The sequence below is a fragment of the Callionymus lyra genome, chromosome 12, assembly GCF_982586985.1.
Source record: "Callionymus lyra chromosome 12, fCalLyr1.hap1.1, whole genome shotgun sequence".
In the NCBI taxonomy this organism is placed as follows: Eukaryota; Metazoa; Chordata; class Actinopteri; order Syngnathiformes; family Callionymidae; genus Callionymus; species Callionymus lyra.
Genome location: NC_141829.1, coordinates 7,775,563 through 7,789,431, shown reverse-complemented (window position 1 = coordinate 7,789,431; position 13,869 = coordinate 7,775,563). Strand labels below are relative to the sequence as shown.

The following is a 13,869-nucleotide window of genomic DNA, read 5'->3' as shown; positions in this document are numbered from 1 at the left end:
AAATAAATATAGATATATTCAATAAAATGAATAGATACTAAATAATGTAACTATAATTATCATAAAAGAAATTGTATTTTTGGTTGTAAAGATAAAACATACAAACCCTTATAGTTTTGTTTTTATTTACCTTATATTTTCCTCTAAAACTACAGATTAATAACAAATAAATATAGATAAAATAAATACAACAACAAATATAGTATATAAATAACATTGAATAGATAAATTAAATACATTAAAATAACACTATTGTATGAATTACTTCTTAAAATCCTTGAGTTACATGTAGAAAATACGTAGTTTTCATTAGCTCTGCCAAAGAGATTAGTGTTAGTTTGTCAGCAAAGATTAGTGAACTAGTTTTAATAAAGTTTACCAGAAGAAAAGGTACAAAAAAAGGAACTAAAAAACATTTTGTGGTATCAAGATATAATTTATAGAATATTAATAATATTTTCCCAAAAAAGAAACCTGAATTACATGGAGAAAAATATTTTGCGTATATTGCCTCTGCTAAGGAGATTCTACTTGTGTTAGTCTGTATTACATTAAAATAAAAATTACCAAAACATGATTTTAACACAAAAAAACGAAAAAAAATTAAAAAAAATTCTACCAGGATTTGTTTTTCAGTCAAATTTTTGGAAACAAATGAGTTAAAATAAATCTTTTGCATTCATTGCATCTGCCAAGATGATCATTTTTGTTTTAATCCTGCATCAAATAATGGTGAAGCAGTTTTAATAGTTTTCGAGAAAGAAAAAAAAAATTAAATTTATTTTATATATACTGTATATATATCAAGCATTCATTGCCTCTGCCAAGGAGAATATATTTTAAATACGTTTCTAACTTAATCAGTTGAAAATTAAATAAGAGAGGAAAATATTATAAATATTACAAAGAATGAAGTGTTTTTGTCTGTTTTTGATTTTCTTCTAAGACTAAATATATATTTCCATGAAGGAAAAACACATTTAGGCAAAACCATTATTAGTTAGTTAAGTTAGTTAGTTAATAAACTAGTGTTAATTGCCTCTGCCTGGAAGATTATATTTGTGTCTCATGAACAAAAATGTCCAAAAGAAAGTTCCAAATATGTAAAAACTACAGTATATAAATGTACATAAGCATATCATTTAAAAAAGAATTTGACTCTTGATGACTTTGGTGAGTGAATGAGCTGCTTGGCAGACGTCTGCCCGGCTCTCGAGCACATTACTTTGTTAAACGAATCATTCAATCGAGCGTAACGAGGCGACGTTCTCCTTGTTCGTCCACGGCTTGTCGATAAAGCTTTGAATGATCCCCAGACAATTAGTATTAATGACTGGCGGGGCCTCGACGCGTGAGGAAGTGTCTTTGCATCCGATTAGATTTCCCAGAAGCCCCGATAACAACTCGAGGAAAAAAAGAGAAAAAAAACACACACACGAGCTTCGGGAACTTTCATTTATATTCTCTTTAATACATCTTAAAAAAAACACTGATATACAATCTGAGAAAGAAACGTGTTCCTCTGCCAGTATAAAGGACATGCAACACAATCAATGCTAAGGCTGTTGTCGCATCGGCCGCTTCTTGCTCGTTGGCTTTTTTTTTAATAACGGAGAGGATTTGATCGAATCCTCCGCGTCCTTTATTTTGGCAGATTGTCTTCTCCACTTCCTGTTAAAAACTCAACCAACCCCGCCACCCTGTCCGGAAAGAAAGAAAAGAAAAGAAAAGAAGCATGCTAACAAGTCACATTAGCTCCTCCTCGCACTCGTTTTTACTCACAAACTCCAATTAACCTCCGACCTCGGTTGGTTGGTTGACATCCTCGGTTTAAAAAACAAAAGCACTGGCGGCGGTTGGATGCATGCAGACGGAGGAACACGGAGCAGGTCGGATGAGGAACAGTCTCGGGGGGGAAAAAAAGGAAGCTCTCGCGATTTTCTGCTGATCGAACAGTTCCGAGGATGTGCGATTTCCAGTGTGTGATCGAGAGTCGCGATGCTAAACCCATTAGCATCTCGGATCTTTTTGTTGTTTTGTTTTTTTCCATTTACTCCATCACCACTCACACACACCTACACACACGCACAACTACACACCTTTGTTTTTTTGTGTGTCTAGCTGTGTGCTAGAAACATCCAAAAAAACCCAAAAATAACATGTGTACTCCCAAAAAAAATTGCTCTCATACACAAAGTTCTCATTAAAATAAACGTACCTAAAAACACACACCAGTGCAACAACAACACATTGTCCGCTCGAAAAAAGACAAGCTCACACACACACACACACACACACACAGATGAAACAACTAGAATGTTTTTCACATGTTCAAATCTGCTCAGACTCACACAAGCTCCCCCCAAAAAAATCCAGGGTCACACATACTAGTGAAACAAAAAATATTTTCACCACAGTAACACAAGCACAAGCTGCTAAAAAAAAAAAGCTCACATACACACACAGGGGAGAATTTTTTTTCACGTAATACAAATGTGCAACACACACTCAGTTAATAGTTAATTTGTTTTTAAACCCACACACACACACACACACACACACACACACACAGGTTCCATGTAGAAAAAACCTAACACAATTTAAAAACAAAACGTACCAGTGAAACATCTACATTTTTTCCCACAAAAAACTTTTGATCAGATTTAAAAAAAATCAAAAAAATCCGAGCACACAATGAAACAACTAGAAGTTTTTTTACATGAAAAAAATTGTGCTCACAGACTCACAAAAATCCTTCCTCACACACCAAAAATATTGTGCTCACAGACTCACACAAGCCTATAATCAAAAAGAAAAGAACCAAACACACACCAGTGAAACAACTAGATTTCTTTTGTGTTGCTTTACCGCTCACCATCTCTAGCAAACAAAAGTGGAACTCACACACACACACACACACACACACACACACACTCACACCTCACACACACACATGACAATACTGTACACACTCACACCTCACACACACACACGACGATACTGTACACACTCACACCTCACACACACACATGACGATACTGTACACACTCACACCTCACACACACACACATGACGATACTGTACACACTCACACCTCACACACACACACATGACGATACTGTACACACTCACACCTCACACACACACATGACGATACTGTACACACTCACACCTCACACACACACACATGACGATACTGTACACACTCACACCTCACACACACACATGACAATACTGTACACACTCACACCTCACACACACACACATGACGATACTGTACACACTCACACCTCACACACACACATGACGATACTGTACACACACACCTCACACACACACACATGACGATACTGTACACACTCACACCTCACACACACACATGACAATACTGTACACACTCACACCTCACACACACACACACACATGACGATACTGTACACACTCACACCTCACACACACACATGACGATACTGTACACACTCACACCTCACACACACACACATGACGATACTGTACACAGTCACACCTCACACACACACACATGACGATACTGTACACACTCACACCTCACACACACACATGACGATACTGTACACACTCACACCTCACACGCACACATGACGATACTGTACACACTCACACACACACATGATGATACTGTACACACTCACACACACGTGCAGAGAATACTAATAAAAGCAGAAAAATAATGGCTTTTTTTCAACTCGACAAAAGAAAAAAAAAATCACACACACACTCGAACACATCCCCAGACGATCCAAAGTACACACGAGCGTTTTCTCTCCGGGAGCCAATTAATGGAGGGTTTGAACATTTGACTTCATTTTATGTGCGCGAGGAAGAGACTTGTCATCGCCGAAAAAAAACAAAAAAACTAAACTTTTTTTTTCCTCCAGACAACTGCTTGAGTTCATGTATTCAGTGCTGAGTACTGAGAGATCTGATCACGACTGGTGTGAGGAATAAATAAAGGAAGAGGGACTGAAGCTGGTGAACGCACACACAGAGTGAACGCACACACAGAGTGAACGCACACACAGAGTGAACGCACACACAGAGTGAAGTCGCACACGAGCCTTCGCACCCGTGTCCACATGCAGGGAGACGCTGACCCGAGGAGACGATATGGTGCCGTTCATTCACATGCTGTCGTGGTGGCGCTAAAATTGCAACTCGAGTGTAAAAAGGAAACAAAAAAAAAGAAGTGAGACACAGGCACTGTTAACTCGTGAATTTTAGAGATTAGTGTGTCTTTTGTTATCAGTTAAAACTTCTAAAAGTGTGAACCCCCCCCCCCCCGACTACCCCCGTCCCCCCCACACCATGGCTTGATCGGGTCTGGCTCAGGGGGGGGGTGCGGGGGGCACGACGGCGTCACACAAACGACACACCCCTCGACACACAAAGTATCTGACGAAAGAAGTCCTTCCTGTTTAAAAAAAGAAAAAAAAAAAATCCTGCCTTGTGGAGTTTATTGCGATCGTGTGAACGGAGAGAAGCCGCAGATCATCATCCGGTGGGTTTTCGGCGGCGGCGCGGAGCGGCTTTTGGTCGACGGCGGCGGCGGCGGCTGCTTCTATCATCTGGCGTAGTGCTTGATGTAATCTTGAACTTTACTACGGAAATCCTCCTGCAACGCAAGGCAAAAAAATGGGTTAAAAAAACAAACATTGAGTGACGTATGACTCAAAAATAGATACTGGGGCAAAGATAAGATGTATCGTGATAGTGTAGTAACAAGGATATACTTGTAGTATTGTCCAGTACTTGATTCTGGTGTTGTGATAGTGTAGTAACAAGGATATACTTGTAGTATTGTCCAGTACTTGATTCTGGTGTTGTGATAGTATAGTAACAAGTATATATGTGTTATATTGTCCAGTACTTGACTCTGGTGTTGTGATAGTGTAGTAACAAGTATACAGTATATGTGTAGTATTGTCGAGTACTTGATTCTGGTGTTGTGATAGTGTAGTAACAAGTATATATGTGTCGTATTGTCGAGTACTTGATTCTGGTGTTGTGATAGTGTAGTCACAAGTATATACTGTATGTGTAGTATTGTCGAGTACTTGATTCTGGTGTTGTGATAGTGTAGTAACAAGTATATATGTGTAGTATTGTCGAGTACTTGATTCTGGTGTTGTGATAGTGTAGTCACAAGTATATACTGTATGTGTAGTATTGTCGAGTACTTGATTCTGGTGTTGTGATAGTGTAGTAACAAGTATATATGTGTAGTATTGTCAAGTACTTGACTCTGGTGTTGTGATAGTGTAGTAACAAGTATATATGTGTAGTATTGTCCAGTACTTGACTCTGGTGTTGTGATAGTGTAGTAACAAGGATATATGTGTAGTATTTTCCAGTACTTGATTCTGGTGTTGTGATAGTGTAGTAACAAGTATATATGTGTAGTATTGTCAAGTACTTGACTCTGGTGTTGTGATAGTGTAGTAACAAGTATATATGTGTAGTATTGTCAAGTACTTGACTCTGGTGTTGTGATAGTGTAGTAACAAGGATATATGTGTAGTATTGTCAAGTACTTGACTCTGGTGTTGTGATAGTGTAGTAACAAGTATATATGTGTAGTATTGTCCAGTACTTGATTCTGGTGTTGTGATAGTGTAGTAACAAGTATATATGTGTAGTATTGTCGAGTACTTGATTCTGGTGTTGTGATAGTGTAGTAACAAGTATATATGTGTAGTATTGTTGAGTGCTTGATTCTGGTGTTGTGATAGTGTAGTAACAAGTATATATGTGTAGTATTGTCGAGTACTTGATTCTGGTGTTGTGATAGTGTAGTAACAAGTATATATGTGTAGTATTGTCGAGTACTTGATTCTGGTGTTGTGATAGTGTAGTAACAAGTATATATGTGTAGTATTGTCCGAGTATTTGACCCTGGTGTTGTGAAGTGTAGTAACAAGTATATATGTGTAGTATTGTCCAGGACTTGACTTTTGTGATGTGATAGTGTAGTAACAAGTATATATGTGTTGTATTGTCGAGTACTTGACTCTGGTGTTGTGATAGTGTAGTAACAAGGATATACTTGTAGTATTTTCCAGTACTTGACTCTGGTGTTGTGATAGTGTAGTAACAAGGATATACTTGTAGTATTTTCCAGTACTTGACTCTGGTGTTGTGATAGTGTAGTAACAAGTAAATATGTGTTGTATTGTCGAGTACTTGACTCTGGTGTTGTGATAGTGTAGTAACAAGGATGTACTTGTAGTATTCTCGAGTACTTGACTCTGGTGTTGTGATAGTGTAGTAACAAGAATATACTTGTAGTATTCTCGAGTACTTGACTCTGGTGTTGTGATAGTGTAGTAACAAGAATATACTTGTAGTATTCTCGAGTACTTGACTCTGGTGTTGTGATAGTGTAGTAACAAGAATATACTTGTAGTATTCTCGAGTACTTGACTCTGGTGTTGTGATAGTGTAGTAACAAATATATACTTATAGAATTGTCGAGTACTTGAATCTGGTGTTGTGATAGTGTAGTAACAAGGATATACTTGTAGTATTGTCGAGTACTTCACTCTGGTGTTCTGATAGTGTAGTAACAAGGATATATGCGTAGTATTGTGTAGTACTTGACTCTGGTGTTGTGATAGTGTAGTAACAAGGATATATTTTTAGTATTCTCGAGTACTTGACTCTGGTGTTGTGATAGTGTAGTAACAAGGATGTACTGTATGTGTAGTATTGTCCAGTACTTGACTCTGGTGTTGTAGTATTTACAGACCACATGACTCTTGACGAAGTCGTAACTGCTTTCATTTGTTTTCAAACCAAAATATGTCAAAACATCAGCTTTAAAAGCTGCTGGAGTCACTGTATCCTCTCGTCCTCAGTCATCGCCATGATTTTAATGTTTCTTTAGCTGCGGAGGATGTAATGCCGTTGCCAAAATTACAGACGTTAAAATAAGAAATAAATATTTGTGTTTATTGTAAATAAATTCAATCATGTTTTATAGACGTCGTATTGAAATATAAACTATAAAATAACTATGATGAAAATAATACAGTATATAGTTTGAAAGCCCCAAAATATTATATACGGGACAGAGAAGAAGCGATTTTTACGCTATTGTTTTTTATTATTTGATTGTACAGAAAATGTATATATTTTTCAAGATTTTAAACTCTAATTAGTGTGATATTTAGATTTGTATTAAAGAGTGTTGCGAGTCTGGTTCTGCTTGAAGTTTCTGCTTCTAAAGGAACACTGTCAACACTGGCTGTGATTCACTCACAGTTGAGTTGTTGGAATATGTTTTTCTTTTCTCCAATATAGTAAGTAAAGTAAGTAATTAGTATTTATAAAGCGCTTTTCAAGACCAGGGTCACAAAAAAAAACAACCAATAAAATAAATACATCTTAATTATACTGTAAAGTGTCTTGATATCACACTTTAAATAAAAATTAAATTGTATCATGTTTTTCTTTTACAGTTCAAAAGATAAATAAAGATATTTGATTCTAACTTATCTATGTACTGATTAATTCATCTTATTTCATCATAATATACATAGTCTACAGAAAAAAAAAACATTCAGTGAAACTCAAATGTATAAATCTTGCTTCGTTAAAAAGGAGACCATTAGTCCCTGCAGGCTGAAGAACTTGACGAAGATTCTTTTTTCTTTTTTACTTAGAAGAGTTTCTTCGTCACGTCCCTGCTGGTCACATGACGCCGATCGTCGTCATGCTCCCCCCGACTGATGACCTCCGACCCCGAGACTCATCCCTGCAAGTCCCTCGTTCCTTCTACTGACTCATTACGCTTTAGCAAAACTTCTCTCTATGTTTTTGTGTGTGTTTTTAATCTGGTTTCCAGCCACACAAACACACATCACTTTTATTGTTATACTCTGGCCTTATAAATAAAGTCACGGAGCCGCACGAGGCCCCCGGGCCACGTTAAATACTCAGCTTTTCTCTTTAAAACTTCTCCACAGTTCAGTTAAAAACTCGAGGATTCAAGAACGTTATTTATCATGAAGGCTCAGCAGCAGCCAGAAGAGGGAATTTGGAGACATTTTCCCTTTTGGAGAAGTGTTGGTGGAAAAGATCGAAATGGATCTCATGATGGAACCGGATTGAAAAAGGGTTTAAGGTGGACGTGAGATAAATTACTTCAGAGAATGTTTGCAAGAACGGACACGGAGCTCGACAAAAACAAAAGATTCCAACAAGATAAAATGTCAAACTATATTAGTGCTGCACGATATTGGAAATATGTACGATATTGGTGTCTTGAATTGCGATATCGATATTAATGCGTCACCTAAAAATGTAGCTATGGACACGCGCGAGTACTGTAGTGTAGGTCCGGGGGTTTAGAGAAGAAAAAACGATGATATTTGCCTTTCGTTTATTTACTATTTATATCACTTGTAACGCTCAGTTTCGCGGGACTTGCATCGGTTTCCTGCGAAACTGAGCGACATCAGAGAGGAGCCGCCGGCGCGTCGCGATATCACCAAATCAATAATAAATCCACCTCCTTGTACGCGCACACATAACACTTTATAAATGACGCTAACAACTTAGCTCGTTAGCATACGGCGAAGACGGACAGGTTTGTTTGGAAGTTCACGATCTTATAAGAAAGCAAACTGAGACGAGATGAAAAGTTCTTGCAATATGTTGCTTTAACAAAGGAGGATGAAAGAGACGAGTGACTGGATCACTAGTGTTTGACAAGATCATAAGTTAGTATTACTTCCATGTATATACTGAGCTAAGTCAGCGCGCCGGCAAGACACGTCGCCATAGCAACCGAGCCTAACTAGCTTCACAGATCAAAGACAGACGGAGACGTAAACGACAACGAGACATAGAAGTACAAATTGACAACTTTACAGAACGTGAAACTGATCGATCAAAGTGTGGATTTAAGAAATGCTTGATTTATACAATAACAAATAATAAATGATCGCACATGTCTTCGATAAGCATATCGCACGTGCCAATATCGCGATATCGATATTTTTCCATATATCGTGCATCATATACATGAATGTTGAGTAACAAGTACCAGAATGAGTGATAATCCAACAACAAATCCTGTTTATTTATCCTCCAAGTATCCTCTCATACAACCACCATCAAGTCTTCTCGCTAACAACCGGCACGACTGCCGACGATACTAGTAAAGAAATGCAGCAAATAATGACCACGGCCGCCCTTGAGACTCTGCAGACAATTAACTCTCCTGCAGCAAAACTGTACCAGCAGTCGTGCATGCTGGGAAGAAAATGCAAATTAAAAACCTCAGGGACGGATCTTTTTCTTCCCAGATCTGGTCCAAGTCAAGAGCTATAGAACCTCTTTTAGAGAGACAAAAAAGGAAATCCCACACATGTTGAATTGAATGCAGATGAAATAATGGCTGCTCTAACAAACCCCATATAAATTCATAATGGAAAACAAGTGAAAAAGGTCAATAGCTTTTTAACAAGAATGATAATTTGGCGCTAGCCGGGATTTCAGAGCACAATTGAGATGATATCATGGTTTTCTAAATTAAATGACATTTCAAAGAATACATTAAAAATGATGCAGAACAAAGTTACCTCATTTAAAAAAGAACAACTATTAACTTGCTACTCTGATTAATCCATTATTACATTTAAACACAGAACTGGATCAAATGTGTTTATGTGCCTTGGAGTTAGCCTTTTCTATATATGTGCAAAAATTGGATTAGCTGCTGTTTTTACATCATTTTTGCCCCCTTTTTTTTAACTCTAATTGAAAGAATTTCTTACAATTACAACACGGTAATAAGTAATGATACTTGTTTTAGCACTGTGGTCCTTTGAGTACAATAATATCAAGCGTCCTTATGTGTTACACAAACTGCAGAATTGACAATAAAACTTTATTGATCGATTGATTAATAATTATTGAAGACGAAAAACGACGTATGACATCTTCATCTGCATATAAAGAAAATAAATACAATGGGTTTTTACCACAGGAAGCCCGAATGAAAAGAACAGATCTGACGTTTGCCGAAATATAACCTTCATCAGAGTCCAGGCCTGCGTCCTCATTACAGCACAAAAACACAAGTGTACAAGGGAGACACGCAAGCTTGTTATGACAAGCAGTGAACAAAATCCACAGAAAAATAGGCAGTTTGTGAGCTTCCTGCCAAGTAAAAAAACAGTCTTCGCCCCAATTTAAAGTTTCATGATTTCCTGTTTTTTTTTAAGATTCTTTCACAGATATGACCATTTATGTCGATGCACGGATTCATATCAACGTGTCTCGAAGAACTAATGTACATTCCAAAGCATCAAAACTGTAAACTGAGTTGTTTTGAGTGACATTATGCCTGTTTTAATGTCATTGTAAACAAACAATGACTCGTATTTTGTGTCAGCCAAGTGGTTGAAAAGCGATTCAACTGGACTGTCTAGAGTAGAATAGTGTAGCAGACGTTTCTCCTCCTGTCCGAGAAGTTTCTTCAGTTCTTCTGGCTCTTAACCCGAAGCTCATTCCGAACTTAAGAAACTTCTCGGTCGTCTTAGAAACTTCACATGTCTTCCTAGAACTCTACACAGTCCAGTTGACTATCAAACCGCTTGGATAACCATGATCTGGATAAATGAGAGGTAAGGTAAGGTAAGGTAAAACTTTATTGACCTTCAAGGTCCAATATTTTGGGTCCATTTAAAAAAAAAAAAAATAGACAAATATTCTCATAATGGAATTAATGGAACATGTTCATTGAAAATTGGTCAAATTATTACAATATTTATATATATATATTATAGAATATTTTTTACTAAGTGTAATATAGTGTCAAGGGCTTAAGTCTTAAACTTAAATTGTAAACTTGCTTGGATTTGTTATTCAATAACAGTTATTCTGAAGTTCCCTGTTACATTTTTATTTTGGATTATTCAGTGGATTCGAATTTTATCTCTGTAAAGTCAGATTTTAATTGGACTTTATTGATATAAAAATAACATTATTTTAAAAATTACGAACTTGTAATACATTTAAAATTAAAATATATTATAGATTATACTATATAGAAATCAGGAAATCAGTATATTCTAACGTTCAAACATTACATTTATTTCAAAGGGGAGTTTAAGTGTTTCTATATATTAAAGAGAACAATTAATATTTCCTAAATCGCGCACTTCTTACACTTAATATTTCGAGTGCACAAGTACATCCCGGTGAGCAGTGTGCGAAAATGTAGCAAAGAGCACTCAAATGGCCAGAAAATTGAGTTTTGGATCGATGGACACTTTCCACCCTCAACGTCCGCCATCTTAGTGACGTAGATGAAGCTAAACTCAAGCTACGTCACTGACGACACGTCTTAATAACACAATGAAACACAACTTAATAACTTGTTTCAATTGATGAAAAGTGCTGTCAAGTGTCAGTGATCAGTGTTTCAATGACTTTTTGCAATCAGTTTTAAAAAGTAGTAGAAGAAGAAGCTGTCGAGTCATTTCCTGTTAGTGTGTAGCAGCAGAGTTTGATTTGAGACAGAACTGCCTGTTGAAATTTGCACACTGCGCAAGTAAGTGCACTGTCTTACAGTGTACTGTAAGGCAATTCTGACAATACATGCACACATTGTGTTCTAAATAAAAACATAGCAAAGATTCTTTAAATAGACATAAACCTGGAGAGACATTGTTCAAATTTTTTTTTTTAAAACACCACAAATAAGCTTTTGTCTGTTCCTGGTGCATTCAATAATGTAGGACCAGTTGTGGTGCATTCAAAAGGATGGGACAAATACAACTCATCGAAAGAAAGAAGGTTACTCACTGATAATCAACTTATTTACAGACACGGTGTACTTTTTTAATTTATTTTTTTAAACTTTTTATAAAAACACAATTGTTTAGTACATTTTGAGTCTATCATAGAATATTTAGTCAACTTTTTTGTGGTGTTTTCATTTGTTTTTCTTGCCAACATGGTCACCAAAGTTTTTAAGTGAAACACCATTTGTTTTTCGTAGACTAAATATCAAACACGTTTTTGTTCCTTCTTTATTTACTTCTTCAAGTATTGCGTCACATCTTCAAATTTACCTTTGACTTGGAATTTGTTTCACAGAACAAACTGATGACGAACTTCTTTCAGACCAATTTCCACACCGATGTTGTTGCTCATCGAGTGTGTACACACACACAAACACACACACAAATCCCCACTCGGCGCCAACGGTCGTGTGACGCCTTGTTAACATGTCCTGCACCCCCAACTACACACCCGCCCACAAAATTGCCCATGAGGACGCTTCATTTTAGGCACTTTGAGCGGCAAATATATTCAGAGAGCAGCCATGGGAGAAGTTCCACCTCAAAAACCTTTATGTAAAAATCCAAATCCACACAGACAAGTGTGTGCGCACACACACACACACACACACACACACACACCCACACCCCCACAGCCTCACTTACGAGCCGCTGGAAATGATCACAGCAGTACCTCAGTGGGAGCAGGTCATGGTTGGATGACACGAGTGTTCAGTTGACAACATCGTCGCAGTGACAGTGGCAGATGTCGAAAATATTGATATTGCGACATATCGCGATCATTTTATTTTTTTAAGATACTGTATCGATATTCGACAGCACTCATCTTGATGTGGCATTTAGATTTCCGACACTAGATAACAGCAGCAGTCATTATGTGACCAGAGGAACATTGAAATCCCGCGAGATCACCGCAGTGACTGAGGACGAGAGGATACAGTGACTCCAGCCGCTTTTAAAGCTGATGTTTGGACATATTTTGGTTTGGAAACAAATGAAAGCAGTTCCGACTTTGTTGAGAGTCATGTGGTCTGTAAATACTACAACACCAGAGTCAAGTACTCAACAATACTACACATCTATACTTGTTACTACACTATCACAACACCAGAGTTAAGTACTCGACAATAATCAAACAATTTTCAACTATAATCAAACAATATTTTAACTATAATTAAACATTCTCAACTATAATCAAACAATTTTCAACTATAATCAAACCATTTTCAACTAAAATCAAACATTTTTCAACTATAATCAAACAATTTTCAACTAAAATCAAACATTTTTCAACTATAATCAAACAATTTTCAACTAAAATCAAACATTTTTCAACTATAATCAATCAATTTTCAACTATAATCAAACATTTTTCAACTATAATCAAACATTTTTCAACTATAATCAAACATTTTTCAACTATAATCAAACAATTTTCAACTATAATCAATCAATTTTCAACTATAATCAATCAATTTTCAACTATAATCAAACATTTTTCAACTATAATCAAACATTTTTCAACTATAATCAAACATTTTTCAACTATAATCAAACAATTTTCAACTATAATCAAACATTTTTCAACTATAATCAAACAATTTTCAACTAAAATCAAACAATTTTCAACTGTAATCAAACAATTTTCAACTGTAATCAAACAATTTTCAACTAAAATCAAACAATTTTCAACTGTAATCAAACAATTTTCAACTAAAATCAAACAATTTTCAACTAAAATTAAACAATTTTCAACTATAATCAAACAATTTTCAACTATAATCAAACAATTTTCAACTAAAATTAAACATTTTTCAACTATAATCAAACAATTTTCAACTATAATCAAACAATTTTCCACTAAAATCAAACAATTTTCAACTATAATCAAACAATTTTCAACTAAAATCAAACAATTTTCAACTAAAATTAAACAATTTTCAACTGTAATCAAACAATTTTCAACTAAAATTAAACAATTTTCAACTGTAATCAAACAATTTTCAACTAAAATTAA

The 13,869-nt window shown here is 36.1% G+C and overlaps 1 protein-coding gene across 2 annotated transcripts in view; it reads right to left on the bottom strand.

Annotated features, from left to right (window-relative positions):
- Positions 1 to 1,417: 1,417 nt before the first annotated feature.
- Positions 1,418 to 13,869, bottom strand: part of ube2f (ubiquitin-conjugating enzyme E2F (putative)) — a 36,318-nt gene continuing 23,866 nt past the window's right edge. Inside the window, exons 10-11 of one of the 2 annotated variants that reach the window (XR_015713197.1) lie at positions 3,674 to 4,651; positions 1,418 to 3,212 (exon numbers count right to left, since the gene is read on the bottom strand). Coding sequence is in view for 1 of the 2 variants with exons in the window: in XM_087804474.1 (XP_087660600.1) it covers positions 4,601 to 4,651 (51 nt within the window). In the remaining variant the exon portion in view is untranslated. Of the gene's footprint in view, positions 4,652 to 13,869 lie in introns of both variants that reach the window. The other variant, XM_087804474.1, reaches the window with a different exon arrangement.